Source organism: Chlamydotis macqueenii, chromosome 12 (genome assembly GCF_036417535.1).
Source record: "Chlamydotis macqueenii isolate bChlMac1 chromosome 12, bChlMac1.mat, whole genome shotgun sequence".
Lineage (NCBI taxonomy): Eukaryota > Metazoa > Chordata > Aves > Otidiformes > Otididae > Chlamydotis > Chlamydotis macqueenii.
In genome coordinates this window covers 19,168,956-19,184,326 of record NC_141567.1, presented here as the reverse complement: position 1 = coordinate 19,184,326, position 15,371 = coordinate 19,168,956, and the positions used below count along the sequence as shown (strand labels likewise).

The following is a 15,371-nucleotide window of genomic DNA, read 5'->3' as shown; positions in this document are numbered from 1 at the left end:
CGCGCTTCCACTCAGTACACTCTCGAGAACAACAACAACAAAAAATAAATGTGGGCTGTTTGGGTTTCTTTTTTTTCCTTGCCGAACAGCAGACCGAGGCCAGCGAGGTGCCCCCCACGCCTCAGCCCCTCGGAGCACCTGGCACCCCCGCCCCGCGTGGAGGGAGGCCCCCCGACTCGGCTCCTGCTCCCCCGGAACGGCGCGGGGGTCCCCCCGCACCGCCCCTCACGGGCAGGCCCGGGCCTCACGGCCCCGCAGCCTCCGCCCGCCGCCACCGCGGGGAGCCGCAGCCCCACAGACCGGCCCGATCGACCGTCCGCCCGCCCGCCCCTCGGAGAGGGGGGCCACAGGCAACCAGCGACGGCCTGTCACGGGGGGGAAGGCGGGTCCGCGGCCCACAGACCGACCGCCCCTCACAGCGGGAAAGGGTAGCGGGGGGAGTAGGGCTGCGGCCACAGACTGATCGGCCGCCCCTCAGGGAGGGCCGCGGCTCCGCAGCTCGCCCTCTCCTCACACGGGGCCGCAAACCCACAGCCCGCCCACCCCTCCGAAGGGACGGGGGGCCCGCAGCCCATGACACCCGCTCCCCGCTGCGGCGCAAGGAAGCACCCGCCGAGACCGGCAGCCCCCCCCCAGCGCCGCGGAGACGGGGCGGGAGAGGGAAGGGGCTCCTTACCCCCCCATATGCCCAGCTTGAGCTGAGACTTGTTCAGGTTCTCCACATAGTCGCCCAGGAAGCGGTTCAGCAGATCCGCCACCACCGACTCCAGCACCATGGCGGAGACGGGCCCCCACCGCCAAGGGGAGCGCAGCACCGGGGGCTACCAGGCGGCGCACAGCTTACAGCGGCGCCGGGCGCGCCCCCGACAGTCAGGTGACGGAGCGCGCCGAGGCGGGGCGGGGCTGCGCGCCTCCTGTCGCCGGGCCCGCGCAAGGGGCAAGGGGCGGGCCCGGCGCCACCCGCGGGCGCGTTTCCCGGGGCCGAGGGCCGGGGCGAGGAACCGGGCGGGGAGAAGCCGGTGGCGCCTCAGGGCTGCGTTAGCAAACGGGCGCGTGGCAGGGGCGGCGGGCCCGGCGCTTGGGCGGGAAGCGCCCCCGCGCGGCGCAGCGCGGTGCCTGGGCTCCCCCGGCTCCTCAGGGGCCAAGCGCTGAGCGCAGCCGGGGCAGCCCCTCCGCCTTTCACCGGCACCCCCGCTCCTCGCTCACGCCGGGAAAGGCGTGCGGGTGCGGCTGGAGCCGAGGGGGCGGTGCGCGGTGCTGCTCAGGCGGTTCCCGCCGAAAGGTGCGGCCGGGCAATGTGCGTACGCCGCCGCCAGGCTGCAGTGCGGTAGCGCCATCTTTCCTCTTCGGCTGTTCACGGGGGGTGTGTGCGGCCTCCGGGCGGACACCGGCCCGGGCCCCGTTCGGCTGGGATTAGGCGGAACCCGGCTTGTGCCTACAGTTCGTAAGAAAACTGTCGTTTCTGTTAGCCCGGCCGTTCGAGTGACATGAAAACTCACAGACGAAGACAACACAAGTTAGAATGTCAAGCGCGAAAGCCAGATTTTTTAGAGTTAATGCTGTGCAGTGAACCTGCAGGAAGCGATGTCAACACTGGAAAAAGCTTTTAAATATCAGGGGAGCTAATCTCGAACTGGTCATGTAAAATTATTCTGAACTCAGAGAAGCTCTGTTATTCATGGAAGAACAGCACTTGGAAGCTCAAAATTACACATTCAGTCTAAAAATGTATTCCAGAGAAAGGCAATGAGAATTAGCAATAGGTTTCAACCTCAAAAATACACGAAAATACATCAAGACTACATGAACATGATCAGACAAGGTGAGTCAAATATTGCTTTAAGCAGCACACAAATATTGTGGAGCTTAGTGCAAGAAGATGTTACAAAACCACAAATAGTTTGAGGAAAATATTTAAGTAAACTGATAAAGGAAAGGTCCATCAGTGACTGTTAGCCCTCTGGTCCTGTTACAGCCTCTGTTTCAGGCTTGCAAGCTCCCTTTTCCTGTATTTGAGGATCTGCTTGGATCTCTTTTGATTTTATTTGAATAGTGGACACACACATTATATCACCCACATCCAAGTAATGATGCATCAAATGCATTTTCAGTTTGTTGAATATGTGATAAAGTCCAGTCCACAGCATGGAAGCAGCACAAGATTTATTATTTAGCACCTTTTTTCACGTTGTAAGAGACAAATGCCACACCTGTTCCCCATTACTGTACATGGATATGCCTACGTTTCCTGCACTCATCTTTAACATCAGCGATTCAATGGATAAGTCGGACCCTCATCCCACAAAGACCAAAGTTTCTGCAGTGGCTGCTAAATGTGATGGTCCAGATGCAGGTTTGACTGGGGAAGTCATACTACTGAATGCTGGAGAAGCAGGGAAATGCTAGGGAGGTTCGCCAGTGGGAAGTGTCTCCTTGCGCTCTCCGATAAGCAGCCGCTAGTGATGGCTGTGATGAATCAATGCACACGGGAAGCCTTTTTCCTCCCATGTACTGTGGCAGTTTTTGCACAAGCACTGTCAGATGCTTTATCAATAGTCACAGTATTGCTCAAAATCATCTTAGCAGAGTGCACTCTAGCCCTTTTGCAAAACCAGTCTATGCCTGGATGTGGATAAATTAAATAAAGCTGTATAAAAAACCAGCATTGACTAGAGCCTCTCTAGTAAGTCATTAAGTTAATGAAGGAAGGGGGTAGAAGGGAATTCTGAATGCCAGGTACCAACCCACGCAATTTCTGTGTGACTGCAGAATTTAGCATACCAAGGAGTAATGCCAGGTTGTTTCCTGGAAGACAGGAGTTGTTGTTTCTTGTCAACTGAGCACGCTTTTGCCCCAGTAAATGGGACTAATGTAATAAGAAGAGACTGGCTATTATGAAAAGTTTTACAGTTTTAAGTCAGCTGAAAACCAAAATCATCAACCCAAAACCCTTTATTTCTCATCTCACGATAAGAAGTCAGCCACCAAAGACCACTACAATTATGCATATCTCTACAGCTGAGGTCTCTCCATATCTAACCGTATCCTATGTATATTCTAGCTAGTGACTTAGCAGTAGCGTTTGTCACAGATACAGGCTTACATTGGAAGGTTTGTTCCTTTCCATTATAGGAAGATGTTGCACTGACTCCTAGAATAAAGCAGCTGTCTTACAGAAGTGTTTCCTGCAATACCTGAGCAACATAGCATTAATTTTATTGTTCAAGTGCCTTCATGGCATTTTTTCTTGTTTTACAATGTTTAATTCATTCCTGACCATTTTTTTTTACCCTTAAGTAACATGTTAATACAACTTCTCTTCCATAATTCCCTAGAAGTTCTTCACCACTTGATTGATTTCTGCATATCCTAGGGTTTGAAGTGGAGGAGAGAGTTTTAGTCAAAAATTACTGAATTCTCATTTTATGCTCTATTTAGCTTCAGATAGGAAGACAAATTGCTAATTAGGTAAACTACAGAAACTGTAGAAAATGGCAATTTATATTTTATTTATTTATTTACTTCTTTTGTGCAGTGTTGGCTGTTCAAAACCATTCCTATCATCGGGAAGTGTCAATGCAAGAGAACGTGTCGGGAAATTGTGAATAGAGCTCCCACTGCTGGTCTGTTAGGTAACAAACTTTCATTTGTAATTTTTTTTTAATGAATTTTTAAAAGACTTTAGCTTATTATGCTTTTGTATATACAAACCACAGCTGAATAGCTAATGTTTTAGCAAAAGTACTGGCTAATCAGTGGCAGCTAATGCTTTTAGTGTAGGTAAATTTAAGAACAATTGTGCAAATCAATGGCATTAAATGTTCTCTGTAACAACTGTACAATATAGCCAGGATGATATATCCATTTTCTTCTTCAGTTTTCATAATGGTCATAACGATTTCTGTACAGAAAAAAAAAAACAAAAAACGAAAAAAAAAGGTAATCACAACTGTAAAAGAAGAAAATAGCTTGTATGTGGTTGAATAATTTCCTAATTGACTAAAGTGTTTACCTAAAGAACTTGAAGAACTCCATGAGTTTTTAAAATCATCTTGTTACAGCATATATTTGAGTAACCGAAATTTCTACTGCTCTTTACAAATGTGCTTTCCTAACAAACATAAATGTTTGACCTAGCGGATCAACAAATTAATCCTGAAGTAGTGTGGTTTCACCTGGGAAAGAACTCCAGCAAGCCACGTCTGTGTCATATATCCTATTTCAGTAAAACCTACATAGATTTTCAAAAATAAAAGGTAAATGTAACAGAATTAAGAACAGAAAAGCTGTGAAGGCAGCAGTTTTAATAGATATTTTATCAAGCATATGTGTGACTACTTAAAGTACTGTGATATTACTTGAAGATAAAGATACTTATTTTTGCAGCTCTATTACCAAACAATCCTTTGTTAGTTTTCCTGAGCCTCCCTTGCAGATAGGATGTCACTTAAAAATGACATTTTTAAGCAGCTCTGTCTGTTGGTAGGTACCATTCCTTGTGTATTCTCAGTGAAAAAGGTAAACAGTCCGAAATGGCAGCAGGAGCAGGGAAACACTCCCCAAAAAACCTCACACACAGTTACATGACGCATGAGTTCTGTTTCTAGAAGAACAGATACAGGACAAACAGACATTTTGGTATTTGCTCACCATTCATTAAATACACAATGTTCATTCGCCTCAGGGAAAAACCCATGCATTCTGCCCATTTTTTTCTAAATACCAAGATTGAATAGACATGGCTGGTTTGATAAATATGAATGGAATCAGTAGTTTCACTCAGCTGAAAGTCATCAAAAACAACATGTTCTGGTTGATATATAGAGGCTCCTTGTGTATTATTGTAGCACTTCATTAAATAAGAGGATTTGATGTTTCCATCACTGCATAATAATTTACTAAAAAGAGAACATAAATAGAACACTGTAACACTTAACTTTGTGGTTTTGCTATTTATGTGGCAAGATTTGCTCCAACCTCTTAGGGAAGCCTTTACAAAAAATGAAGCCTAAAAAAAACCCAAGCAATCTGCATCGAGAGTACCAGTTAAAGCTTCAGTTTTCTGAATAGAAATACACACTGCAACAACAAGTACTTGTTTAGTGCCGCCTGCTACACAGTCTTGCCTGCATAAATAAATAATAGTCGCGGCAATTCTAACGCTAATCTGAGGTGGGTACAGGGATTGATAGCTCAATAACCAAGCTTTTTTCTCCTATTTTCCTGCATTAATATTACAAAATCTCCAGCTCGTACCATCTGACTGTTGGCAAGAGAACAGATGGCAAATTTTATCCACTGTACCGCACTAAACAGAGTGTATGCCTATTAGCAGTTGGGAAATCTGCCAGATAATGTGGCATCAACTCTCATGACAAAGCCTACAGAGATGAGAGAACTTTGTGGTGCGTTAGATCAGGTTGCCAAGAGCGGTGTTTGGACAATTTTTGAAAATCTCCAAAACTGGTTATGCCACAGCCTCTCTAAGCAACCTGTTCTTTATCCACTCTGATTACAAGGGGTGTTTTATTCCTTTTAGCTATTCAGAATTTCCCTTGTTGCAATTTTTGATGGTTGCAGTCTCCGAAGTAACTATATATTTAAGGCACATATTTTTGGACGTAACAGATGGAAGAGATTAGTATTGATTATTTTGCTATATTGCCTTGTCTAAAGAAAAGTTCAGTATTCTGTGAAAATAGTCGTATTTGTTATTGTTTCTAATTTTATTTCTTTTTTATTTAAAATTTTTTTAGTAACTTCATTTTCCACTGGTTTTAAGCTTGCTTCTAAGTATTGCACAGGAGATTTCATTAACGTCAAATGCATTTGCAGAAAATAAGGGAAAACAAAACGTGTCTAAACAATTATATCAAAACCTAAAATAAACACCCGAATTACATTACAAGAACTAGAATAGCAGAATAGTTAGAATAACTGCTATTACTTAGCAGTTAGAAAACTGTTAAGTAATAATTATTAAGATAATTCTGAGATACTTTTGCAACACTTATCTCAATTACAGTAGCCATAAGTTAAACCAACACATTAGGGTATATTAAGATGTCTGAAGCACTAAGAAGATGCCAGCACATAGCAATCTGCTTTCCTTTTTCCCCTGTGACAACTGGAGACTCTCAGTTCTCAGTGGAGAGCCTTGAAGAACTCACATCTGCAAAAAGCTATTATACTGTTTCAGTGTGTGTCCTCTCTCTCTGTAATGGAACAATAAAATATAAAAGACCTGCCAAGCATGAATATTTAAGAACTAAGTGATACACAAATGGAAGTTTGTCAGTATATAGTACCCAGTTAGCTACTAACACCAAGGCACGGCCACTTTAAAATGGGACAAACCTGATCTTTATTTACAAAAATAACTTCAATCATCAGAAGAAACTTCAGTTTTGTTTCTCAGGATAATTTGAAGCCAGATATGTTGTCTAAATTCTATCACAATTATTATATTTTTCCCCTATAAATAATGCCACATCTGTTTCTAAATAAATAAATGTGCACCCTTTCCCATTATGCTCCAAGACGAACTTTGCATAAAATTATCCTCATTGGCTAGTATGAACAAGTTTTCAGAGAAATCTAGATTAAAAATGGTATTCCCACTGACTGTTCCTTGTTAAAAGTCTAGACCCAAAGCTTTTCATTCATACGATCATAAAAAAAAAACAAGGACAGCGTAGTGTAGATACCTCATGGTAAGAAATAATGCTCTGTACACAAATGAGGATAGCTCCATAGACAATCTGACTGGTTTTCAAGGGAGTCTGAAGAACTGTTTCCTTTATCTGCTGCACTTTATCTGCATCTAAGAGATTTATTAATTAGAATCTGCATTTCTGCATGAAATTTCTAAGCCAAGAGGCTTAGTCTATCTGATCAGTATTGATCACATGCATGTCATACCAACTGAGATTTGAAATATAAATTTCATTACTATCTTTTATCGTGAGCCAGGGAATCTTCATAAAACAGCTAAGTTCTATCATAAGAAGAATCTAACTTAATTTTTCATTAGGGTTTTATTTGATGGTATTTCTGAGAATCATAGCTTTTTTCTTCAGTGATGTACTGTGAAGATGAAAAAGCTATGTAAGAAAATTGGTTGAAATAAAAATGCACTTGTTTTAATGAATATGTTGCCTTTGAGTGGGGAAGGAAGCAATAATAGTCTATTCTGGACCAAACGCATTTGCTTTTACACTACAAGTGTAATTTTGTTCACTTGATAAGAACTTGAACTTATTAATTGTGAAACCAGATGTAAATATCTATTAGTCCAAAACCAAGCCATTTCACTTGCTAAAAATTTCAGTCATTTGCACATTCATTGGGACATTGGAACAGTCCTCCAGCAAAACCCACTGAGTCATAAACAACAGAATTGTTTGAGATAAATTCTCTGAGTTGCTTTTCTGGAAAAGTACCCACAGAAAATATATTGAAGAAAATATTGACGAAATAGGATACTGAAAGATAGCACAATCACTTATTTATTGTCAGCCAAAGTTTGATTTGGAAACAGTTAAGAACAGTAGGATGTTGCACGGTTACTGTTTACTAACAGAGATAGTGAATTCCCAGATGTGTGTCTTTAAATAATACTGTACAGAAAAATTCCAAATGTCCCACTCAATATGAACTCAAAAAAATCAAAAGTAAGAGTTTCTTACTTCTCACAAAAGTCACCGTTACTCCAGACATTGCTGAACTACAGTGTTGCTTTTAGTTAAAAAAAAAAAAAAAAATCTAAGGAGCAGGAAATACAAAATGTTTACTATCACCTACTTTTTACAGTATCTATTTATAAGTTGCCCTACAATTTTCAAAACCTTAGTGGAGGCTGAAAACCTTATTTGCTAATGCATTACACCAACTGCACAGTCAGCCAGGAGGTCACCTAGCAAAGCCACCACTTAGGTCAGAGAAAAAATTCTGAAGAAAAAGATCTCTGAATAAAGAAGGGCTAGTTGCTTCCAAAATAAATCTTAAGCAGCAGGTATTATTCTAAAAAGCCATTGTCTTCAGATGTTTCTTCTTGGCAATATTTATCTGTCATGACAATGAATGTACATTACAGAACAAAACAAACACCACGTGTGATTCTTTTCTCTCTTCTGTAAGTTTAAAACTGTATTAACCCTGCTAGAATCAATATAGGTACAATATACAAAGTCAACATGTGTTAAGAATTATTCCCAGCATTTTGTATGTCACAGTATTTTTGTCAGCAATTTGTGGCCCACAGCTCTTGATGTTTACCGAAAAGTGTGAGATAAAAAATACATCCATTTGGATTGATGAGTGAGGAAAAAAACAAATGCAATGCGTAACTTTTATTAAATTCACATTATCAAAAGAAAACCCAAACAAAGCAAAGAAAAAACCTTTCTTGTATGTTCCTGAATTCTCAGTGACAGCTGAGCTTTGCAGCATTTGCAAGACTTCCGAAAAGTCTGTCGGGGCACATTAAAGAAGAGCTAATGTGAAATACTTTTTGCGTAAAGTAGAGATTCCTCATATCCAGATGGCATGTACTGAATAGCTGTGGTAGCAGTATTATCAGAGGTAGCACAATTACACTTGGGAAATAACTAAGAAAAAACAGTTCAGAGGATCTGTTTTTCATAAACTGTATCACAGTCTGAAATGATTGCGTTGTGAAGCTCTGTTTCTTCCACTGAAAACCTCATGTTCATCTCACAGCATTTCTTTCTGTGCGTATTTCATCATCTGTAATGTATGAAAACGTCAAATTCTGGAAATTCTGAGTCTTTTATACTTTGTTGCACAGTATGAATTACATTTATGACACACACACGAAAAAATAATTACGTGCAGTGTACAGTTAACATGAATAACAGGCATCTAGGTCAAAGTGCTTGCTATTAACTTAACCTGAAAATGGGTAGTCCCACCACAAGGCCCTGATTGTTTCACTCTACTCTGACCGTTTGCATAGATATATTAATGCTGTTTTATAAAGTCCAAGGAAAAAATAAAACAACCTTTAATAAAACTCACAGCAAGTGGCAAGCCCTGGCTTAGAACTGCCAGACATGATAAATTATTGGAAACAAGGCTAAAGTGGGACTTGCAGCATGTTCCTGTGGCAGGCAATGCATTCTGCAAAGAAGCAACTGAGGCTGTGCACTATCAGGGAAATATGTTCTTGCTTTCTTATTTTCTGGAGGCCTGCAACAGCATTTGAGAGTTGTCCATCATTGCAACACAAAATGAGACTCTCACAGTAAGACTACCTGGATGCTTACCTCAGCATTCCTTCCAAAGGATAGAAGTTGGAAAAGGCTCTCCTTCCAGAAGCAGACTCCAAAAGAACTAGATCTATGCACGGTGTAAAAAAAAAATGTTCTTTGGCAATAGAAAAGAATTGAATTATTTATTTTTTTCATTTCATTCTAAAAGACTTTTTAAAAATCAGTATTGTAATCAACATAAATGAAATGATTGCTACAATTTTTTGATAGCAACAATCAAATTAGTGCCACAATGAAAACTTACAGATGTTCCTCTGCATTCCAAAAGAAACCTGTCAAGTGCCCCTCACCATTTCACTTTACTCATTCAAAGGAAACTTACAGTTACAGCATGATTATAGGTTGGAGAGGATCTCTGGAAGCATCTAGTCTTACTTCCTGCTCAGTGCAAAACTAACTTCAAAGTGAATCAAGGTCTCTTCAGGCCTTGTAGAGTTTAGTTTCAAAAATCTCCAGTCAGAGATTGCACAGTGCCTCTGAGCTACCTGTTCCAGTGTTTGTCCACTCTCACTGTGGAAGTTTCCCTTAAATCCACTTGAAATTTCCCTTCATTCCATCCATAACTAATTTCACTAGTTAGATATTGTTTGGGTTTTGATTTGATTTATTAACTATCTTATTCAAATTCACCAACTCTAAAAATCAGATGTGGAGGTATGTCTCAGTTAGGCAGTGCTGAACTCCACTTCCTTCGGCACTGTTAGTCACCACTCATAATTAGGTATGGTAACAGATAATTTGTCTCTGTCCCAGGCTGCAAGGACCCACCTTTCCCTGGGGAGAGTTTTCTCCCTGCACCATAGGAGTGTGCTGACGTGATGCCTGTACAGTCTTAGCAAGGCGTCAGGTCGAGTGAATTTTCTAAGGGAAGGTTTTTCCTGCAGGAAAACAGCAATGATATGTAAGTATTTAACGTTATAGTTACCATAAGGAAAGAACACGTATTAAGAATTTAGAGCAACAGCAGAAAGTCAGATGTGATAATACTGGTTGATAGTCACACTGCTAGATTGTTAAATTAAAGAGATTACTGGAGGATTTTGCCTCTTCCAGAATTTAATTCAGGAAAGCTATTTTTAATACAAAACATTTATTGTATCCCTATTTATAACAATGCAGGTGACTTCTTTAATCCTATTACTTCATTATGTTAACTAATCAAGTAGAAACTTGGACTCGGATACCTCTTTGTGGAAAGTTCCCCCAAAATTTTGAAAATGCAGTCCATGATATCTTGTTCATGAAAATATACTGAGCCTAGCCATTACGACAGTCCTAAAAAGGGACTGTTTACTGGAAATCTTGTCTGTTCTTGGAGACAGAGGGGATTTATGGACATATCAAGAAGACCTTGCATTTGATATTTCTTGTTGTATAAAGGGGCACAATTTCACCAAAATGTGTTCCGAAGTGCACAAGCAGAAGCCAACCAAGAAAAAAAAAAAAAGGTGCTACAGAAAGTTACACAACATAACAAATTCTCAGTTAGGTCATTCTACAGGAAAAGGGGAAGGATATGACCTGATCTCCCATGTTTCTATGTGATGATCTAGTTCTAACAACAGGACAGGAAGGACAGGCAAGCAAAAGGGAAAGGGCAGGATGGGGAAAAAAAAAAAAAGATTTTTCCATTGAAGGAAAAGAAGGTTTCCATATCAGTTGCTGGTGGCTGAACCTTTTTTGACAGTAAAAGCAAGAAAGACACAGTTGGAAGCCTGCATAAAATGCCAACTTCAACATAGATTGTAGCAACTTGTTACATCAGCCATTTCAACAAGTTGAGACACAGGTGCAATACAGGAGGAATCATATAATAAATTATAATACTATTAGTACCAATAGCATATTTTACAGGAGTTTTTTGTGTTTCTTCCATTATTGCAGATCCACGCTTCTTAATTCAAGTATGTCCTTTTTCATTTTTACACTTAATAATGAAGCTGACCCAGGGTTCCTCTTAGACACAAACTGTGTGCTTCAAGGGATGCAAAATCCATTATTCAGAGCTGAATTTATGCAGACTTCTTCCCAGTGGCTCATGAGTTCTCCAGACCCTGCAAGGCAATCCATCACTGCACTGCAAGGGCATACTCATGAGCTGTAATTAGCTAGTTTTGGAGATATGTCTTTCCACACATTTCAACAAGAGTGCAAAGACAGCCTGAGGGTTATTGTAATCTCTCATTACAGAAAAACATGGTCTTTATTTATATTTCCACTTCACTGTTCAGACTAACTATTCATATGAGAACAAACCTTTGAGTAGTGTTTTTAAAGCTTATCTAATTTCACAGTTTATCATATTTAAATTTCCATTGTAGATAAGTACACTTACTATCCCAACTTTATTATTTTGTATTCATAATCTGGGTGTTCATTATAGCAGGATTCTCACATAAGAAGTATGTATGTACATGAATGTAAGTAAGTGGCACGTTATCAGTTATTTCACAAATAAGGCACTTGAAGGTTAGGTCTCAACATATAACTTATTCAAATACTGTACTTGAACTTAAACAGATAGCCTGATTTTAAGAACAAAAGTCTGCCTCAACTTTCACTCTTGTGTTTGGCCTTCCTCTCTACTCTACAACTTGGTATTGTTTGGCTTCTTCTGACATTCAGATACTTAAAGTTGTAGCCAAGAATTGCAACTTTTTTTTTTCCTCACAAGCAATGCAACAGTCCTGCACTGCCATCATCCAAATAGCAGATCCATTTAAATATTGATACTGCTTTAGTGAAAGCTAAACTTCATTTCCATTGGAAACTTTAATAGTGATAGTTCATAAAATTGTTGTCAAGTTTAACACTCTGTGCTAAATCCGAAGTTTTTCAATGCTGTAATATAACTGTATCAAATCAAAAAGCAGGACTAGAATGTTATTAAGGTTATTAAGCTATCATCACCTTTCATTTTTCCATAGAATGTAAGAACATCCTTCCGTGAAAGATCACAGAAGAAAATTTATGTGAAATGGTACAACAGTTTTCATTTGTGACAGGGATACAATATATTCTTCTCTTGCAGGAATACATGTTAATAAAATCACTCAATTTTACATGAAAATTTGCAAAGTGCTTTCGAATGCCTGCGATCTTCAGAAGGTACTGAGCTCACCTGTGGAAACTCTTGCCTCTTTTTGACATCTAAAGACGTGCAACCTAGAACCACTGATTTTTTTTCTGACTACTGAGGCCATATAATCAGCAAATTTCTTAGTGTAAAGACAGAATATGAAAACAACTCCAAGAATTTGAAGACAGACAGACTTCCACTATCCTTTTTAAGATAGTTCTGCTGTAAAAGTCAGAAACAGTCAAGAAGAGGAAAAATTTTAATTTCCAGGTCATGGAATTGGCATGTGCCAGATAAAACAAACCAGCTTTGCTTTGTCTTTTGCTCCCCCAAATCTTGTGGAGTTTCTCATATTGCTGCACTTGTTAACACTGCCTTCACCTCTCATCGGACTGTTTGATGACCTCAGGCAGGGATCTGTAGCTGCAGCGTGACCAAGCCACGTGCCAGCGCAATGTGACTGAAGCAAGAACACTGTTTCCTTGCCCTGGGGTCAACAAGGAAAACATTTCACTGTATAAGAACCATCAGACATTATTACGTGAACTACAACAGCTAAATCTTCCAAGAGCTGACTTCATTTAAAAAGAATGGAGAAGTGGACTGGAGAAGTGGGTGACTCGATACAGAGGAGACTGTGGGCAATGTAAATACAGGCCAAACTCCAAAGGGAAGCTTCACTTCAGTTTTTAGTAAAGATAGGAAGTGCAGGACAATAATGTTCGGGTACCTAAGGCAGCAAGTACAGAGAAGTAGAGATCATAGCTTTTCAGGAGGAGCCCAGATATGAGCTGCTCCTGGTCATCTCCGTGACAGAGTATTGAAAGAGCCAGAATAAGTCCTGTAGCAATGATTTTTAATTATACTGTCACTTCAAATGTGAATCTCAGAACTAGTACCAAAATGCCAAGGTAAAAGTGATATAAGCAGATACAGTGTCTTTAGAATTGACAACAGGCCTAAGGAATATCTCACAGAGATCATGTCAAATTGCACTCTGTGGTGCCCAGATTATGTGGGTGGCAAGTTCAGGCAGGAGTAATAGCACCTGCTCTTACCTCTGTCAGGGGAGGTGATACCCTGCAACAGACTGGTGCCTAGCTGGCTGAGCACCTCTGTCTCTAGTTTAGCTCCAAATTACTCCTCCAGTTTAACTCATTTGTTTCGTTTAGTCAGAAATACAGTTGAGGAGGAACCCCCAAACTGCACTGCCTCTCATAATCCCTCCACATCAAACTAAAATCCAAACTCAGTCCTGCTTGTGTGTGTTGTTCCCCTCCAGCACTACAAGCCATGCAGGCCCCAGGTTAGAACATAGCCCTGGCTTAGCGTATGAGTGAATGGGAGCTAGAGGGGAAACTCTAGGCTGAGGAAGCAGTGTAGATATCCAAAGAAATTAAGCCTGAGTCTCCAGAATGGAATAGTTTGCAACATAGATTTATCAAAAGTAGATCCTGTCATACCAGCTGCTATCTTTCTTTGACTGGATAACTAGCTCCACAGACCAGAAGAATTTAGTAGACCTAATCTAGGTAAATATAAGCAACGCATTGGCCTCAGTAGCCAGTGGTAAATTGCTATTCTTTAAGTATTATTTAAAGTTTGATTATACTTTCAAAATATTTAAATTATTTTAAAATTATTGCATTAAAATAGAGAGGAGAATACATATGAGTATAAAGTGGATAAAGGGGAGATTTTAACAGACTGTTTTCAAAGAGAAATTGTGAAGATGGAAAAATAATCCATCACATAAATGATAGTTTTTCATAATAACAGTGTTCTTCATGGATTGCTATTAATGTCTACTATGCTTAACATTTAATAGTAAGGAGAGCTGAAGTTCCAAAACAACCTGGATACTTATGAAATTTGCAGATAAGCCAAGCCAAAACTAGACGGTGTGACCAATACCACTAATGGCTACTTTATCATTCAGGAAGGATTAGATGACAATGTAGTCCAGACAGACTGATGTCCTATCTGTACAGAACCTAATTATCAAACACAGTAGCGCTAACCTGGCTGCTGATCACTGATCGCAGTGGTTGTTAGGAGAAAGAAGAGCATGCCAAATGACAGCGTCTCCCTGAGCTCTGCCTCAGTGGTCCTAAAAAGGCCATGCACACAGCAGCCTCCCCTCCCCTCCATTAACTGCTGGAGTCAGTCCCCTGGTATGGGGCAAAGCCAGCCGTCATGTTCCCTCTTTATTATGTGCCTTCAGCATCGAACTACATCACTCTGACCAGAGAAGACCCAAGGAAACTATCTCTACTGCTCTTTTCCCTACCTTCGTCCTTCTCAGCAGAGGAAGCAGTAAAAGCAACTTAGTCTAGACTACATAATTTGTTAACTATTTGTAGAAAATATTGGGAAACACAAACCCTTCTCTTTCACCATATTCCACAACCCTGAACACCAGCATTCAGTAATAAAGCTGTTTATAGATTTAGCCTCATTTCAATAGCTTGCCTTTCTCATGAAACATTAACCCTCTGAACAGTCAGCATACGTGACTTGGAAAGGCTGAAGCTTATGGATGCAAATTGTATTTTAAGTTGTTGTAAGTATTGTAAGCTGTCCCTTATCAGAAGGAAGTAAAAGCTATTTAATAATACCTAATAAAAATAATAGCATAGCAACTACCTTTTACAGGTGATTGGTTTTTTTAGGTTAAACGCTGTACTTGGGAGATGAGAAAGAAATTAAGAGCCTGTGCTTACCATGCTTCTACATCTTTATTTTTTGACAGCAGTGAACCATATGTACTTTTTTTCCTGTTGTTACAATAACAAAGAAGCACTCTGTTAAATATTAAACATGTACATTAATTAAGCACTCGCATGCTGTGCTGCAGGAGTCTGTGCAAATCAGACTGAATGACAAATCTCTTGGTTTATGCATTTTAAGAATTCAAAGTAGCAATCCTGAACTACAGACACACATCAAGAGCTCTGTTACCTTAAACATTACAGCAAGTCCTACTCACACAAATGGGT

At 40.5% G+C, this 15,371-nt stretch overlaps 1 protein-coding gene across 6 annotated transcripts in view; it reads right to left on the bottom strand.

The window, feature by feature from the left end:
- The window catches only part of VPS13C (vacuolar protein sorting 13 homolog C), a 95,905-nt gene extending 95,055 nt beyond the window's left edge, over positions 1-850 (bottom strand). For all 6 annotated transcript variants that reach the window (XR_015259951.1, XM_086757703.1, XM_086757697.1 and 3 more), the window contains exon 1: positions 677-850. Coding sequence is in view for 5 of the 6 variants with exons in the window: in XM_086757703.1 (XP_086613829.1) it covers positions 677-776 (100 nt within the window). In the remaining variant the exon portion in view is untranslated. The remainder of the gene's footprint in view (positions 1-676) is intronic.
- Between the last annotated feature and the right edge of the window lie 14,521 nt (positions 851-15,371).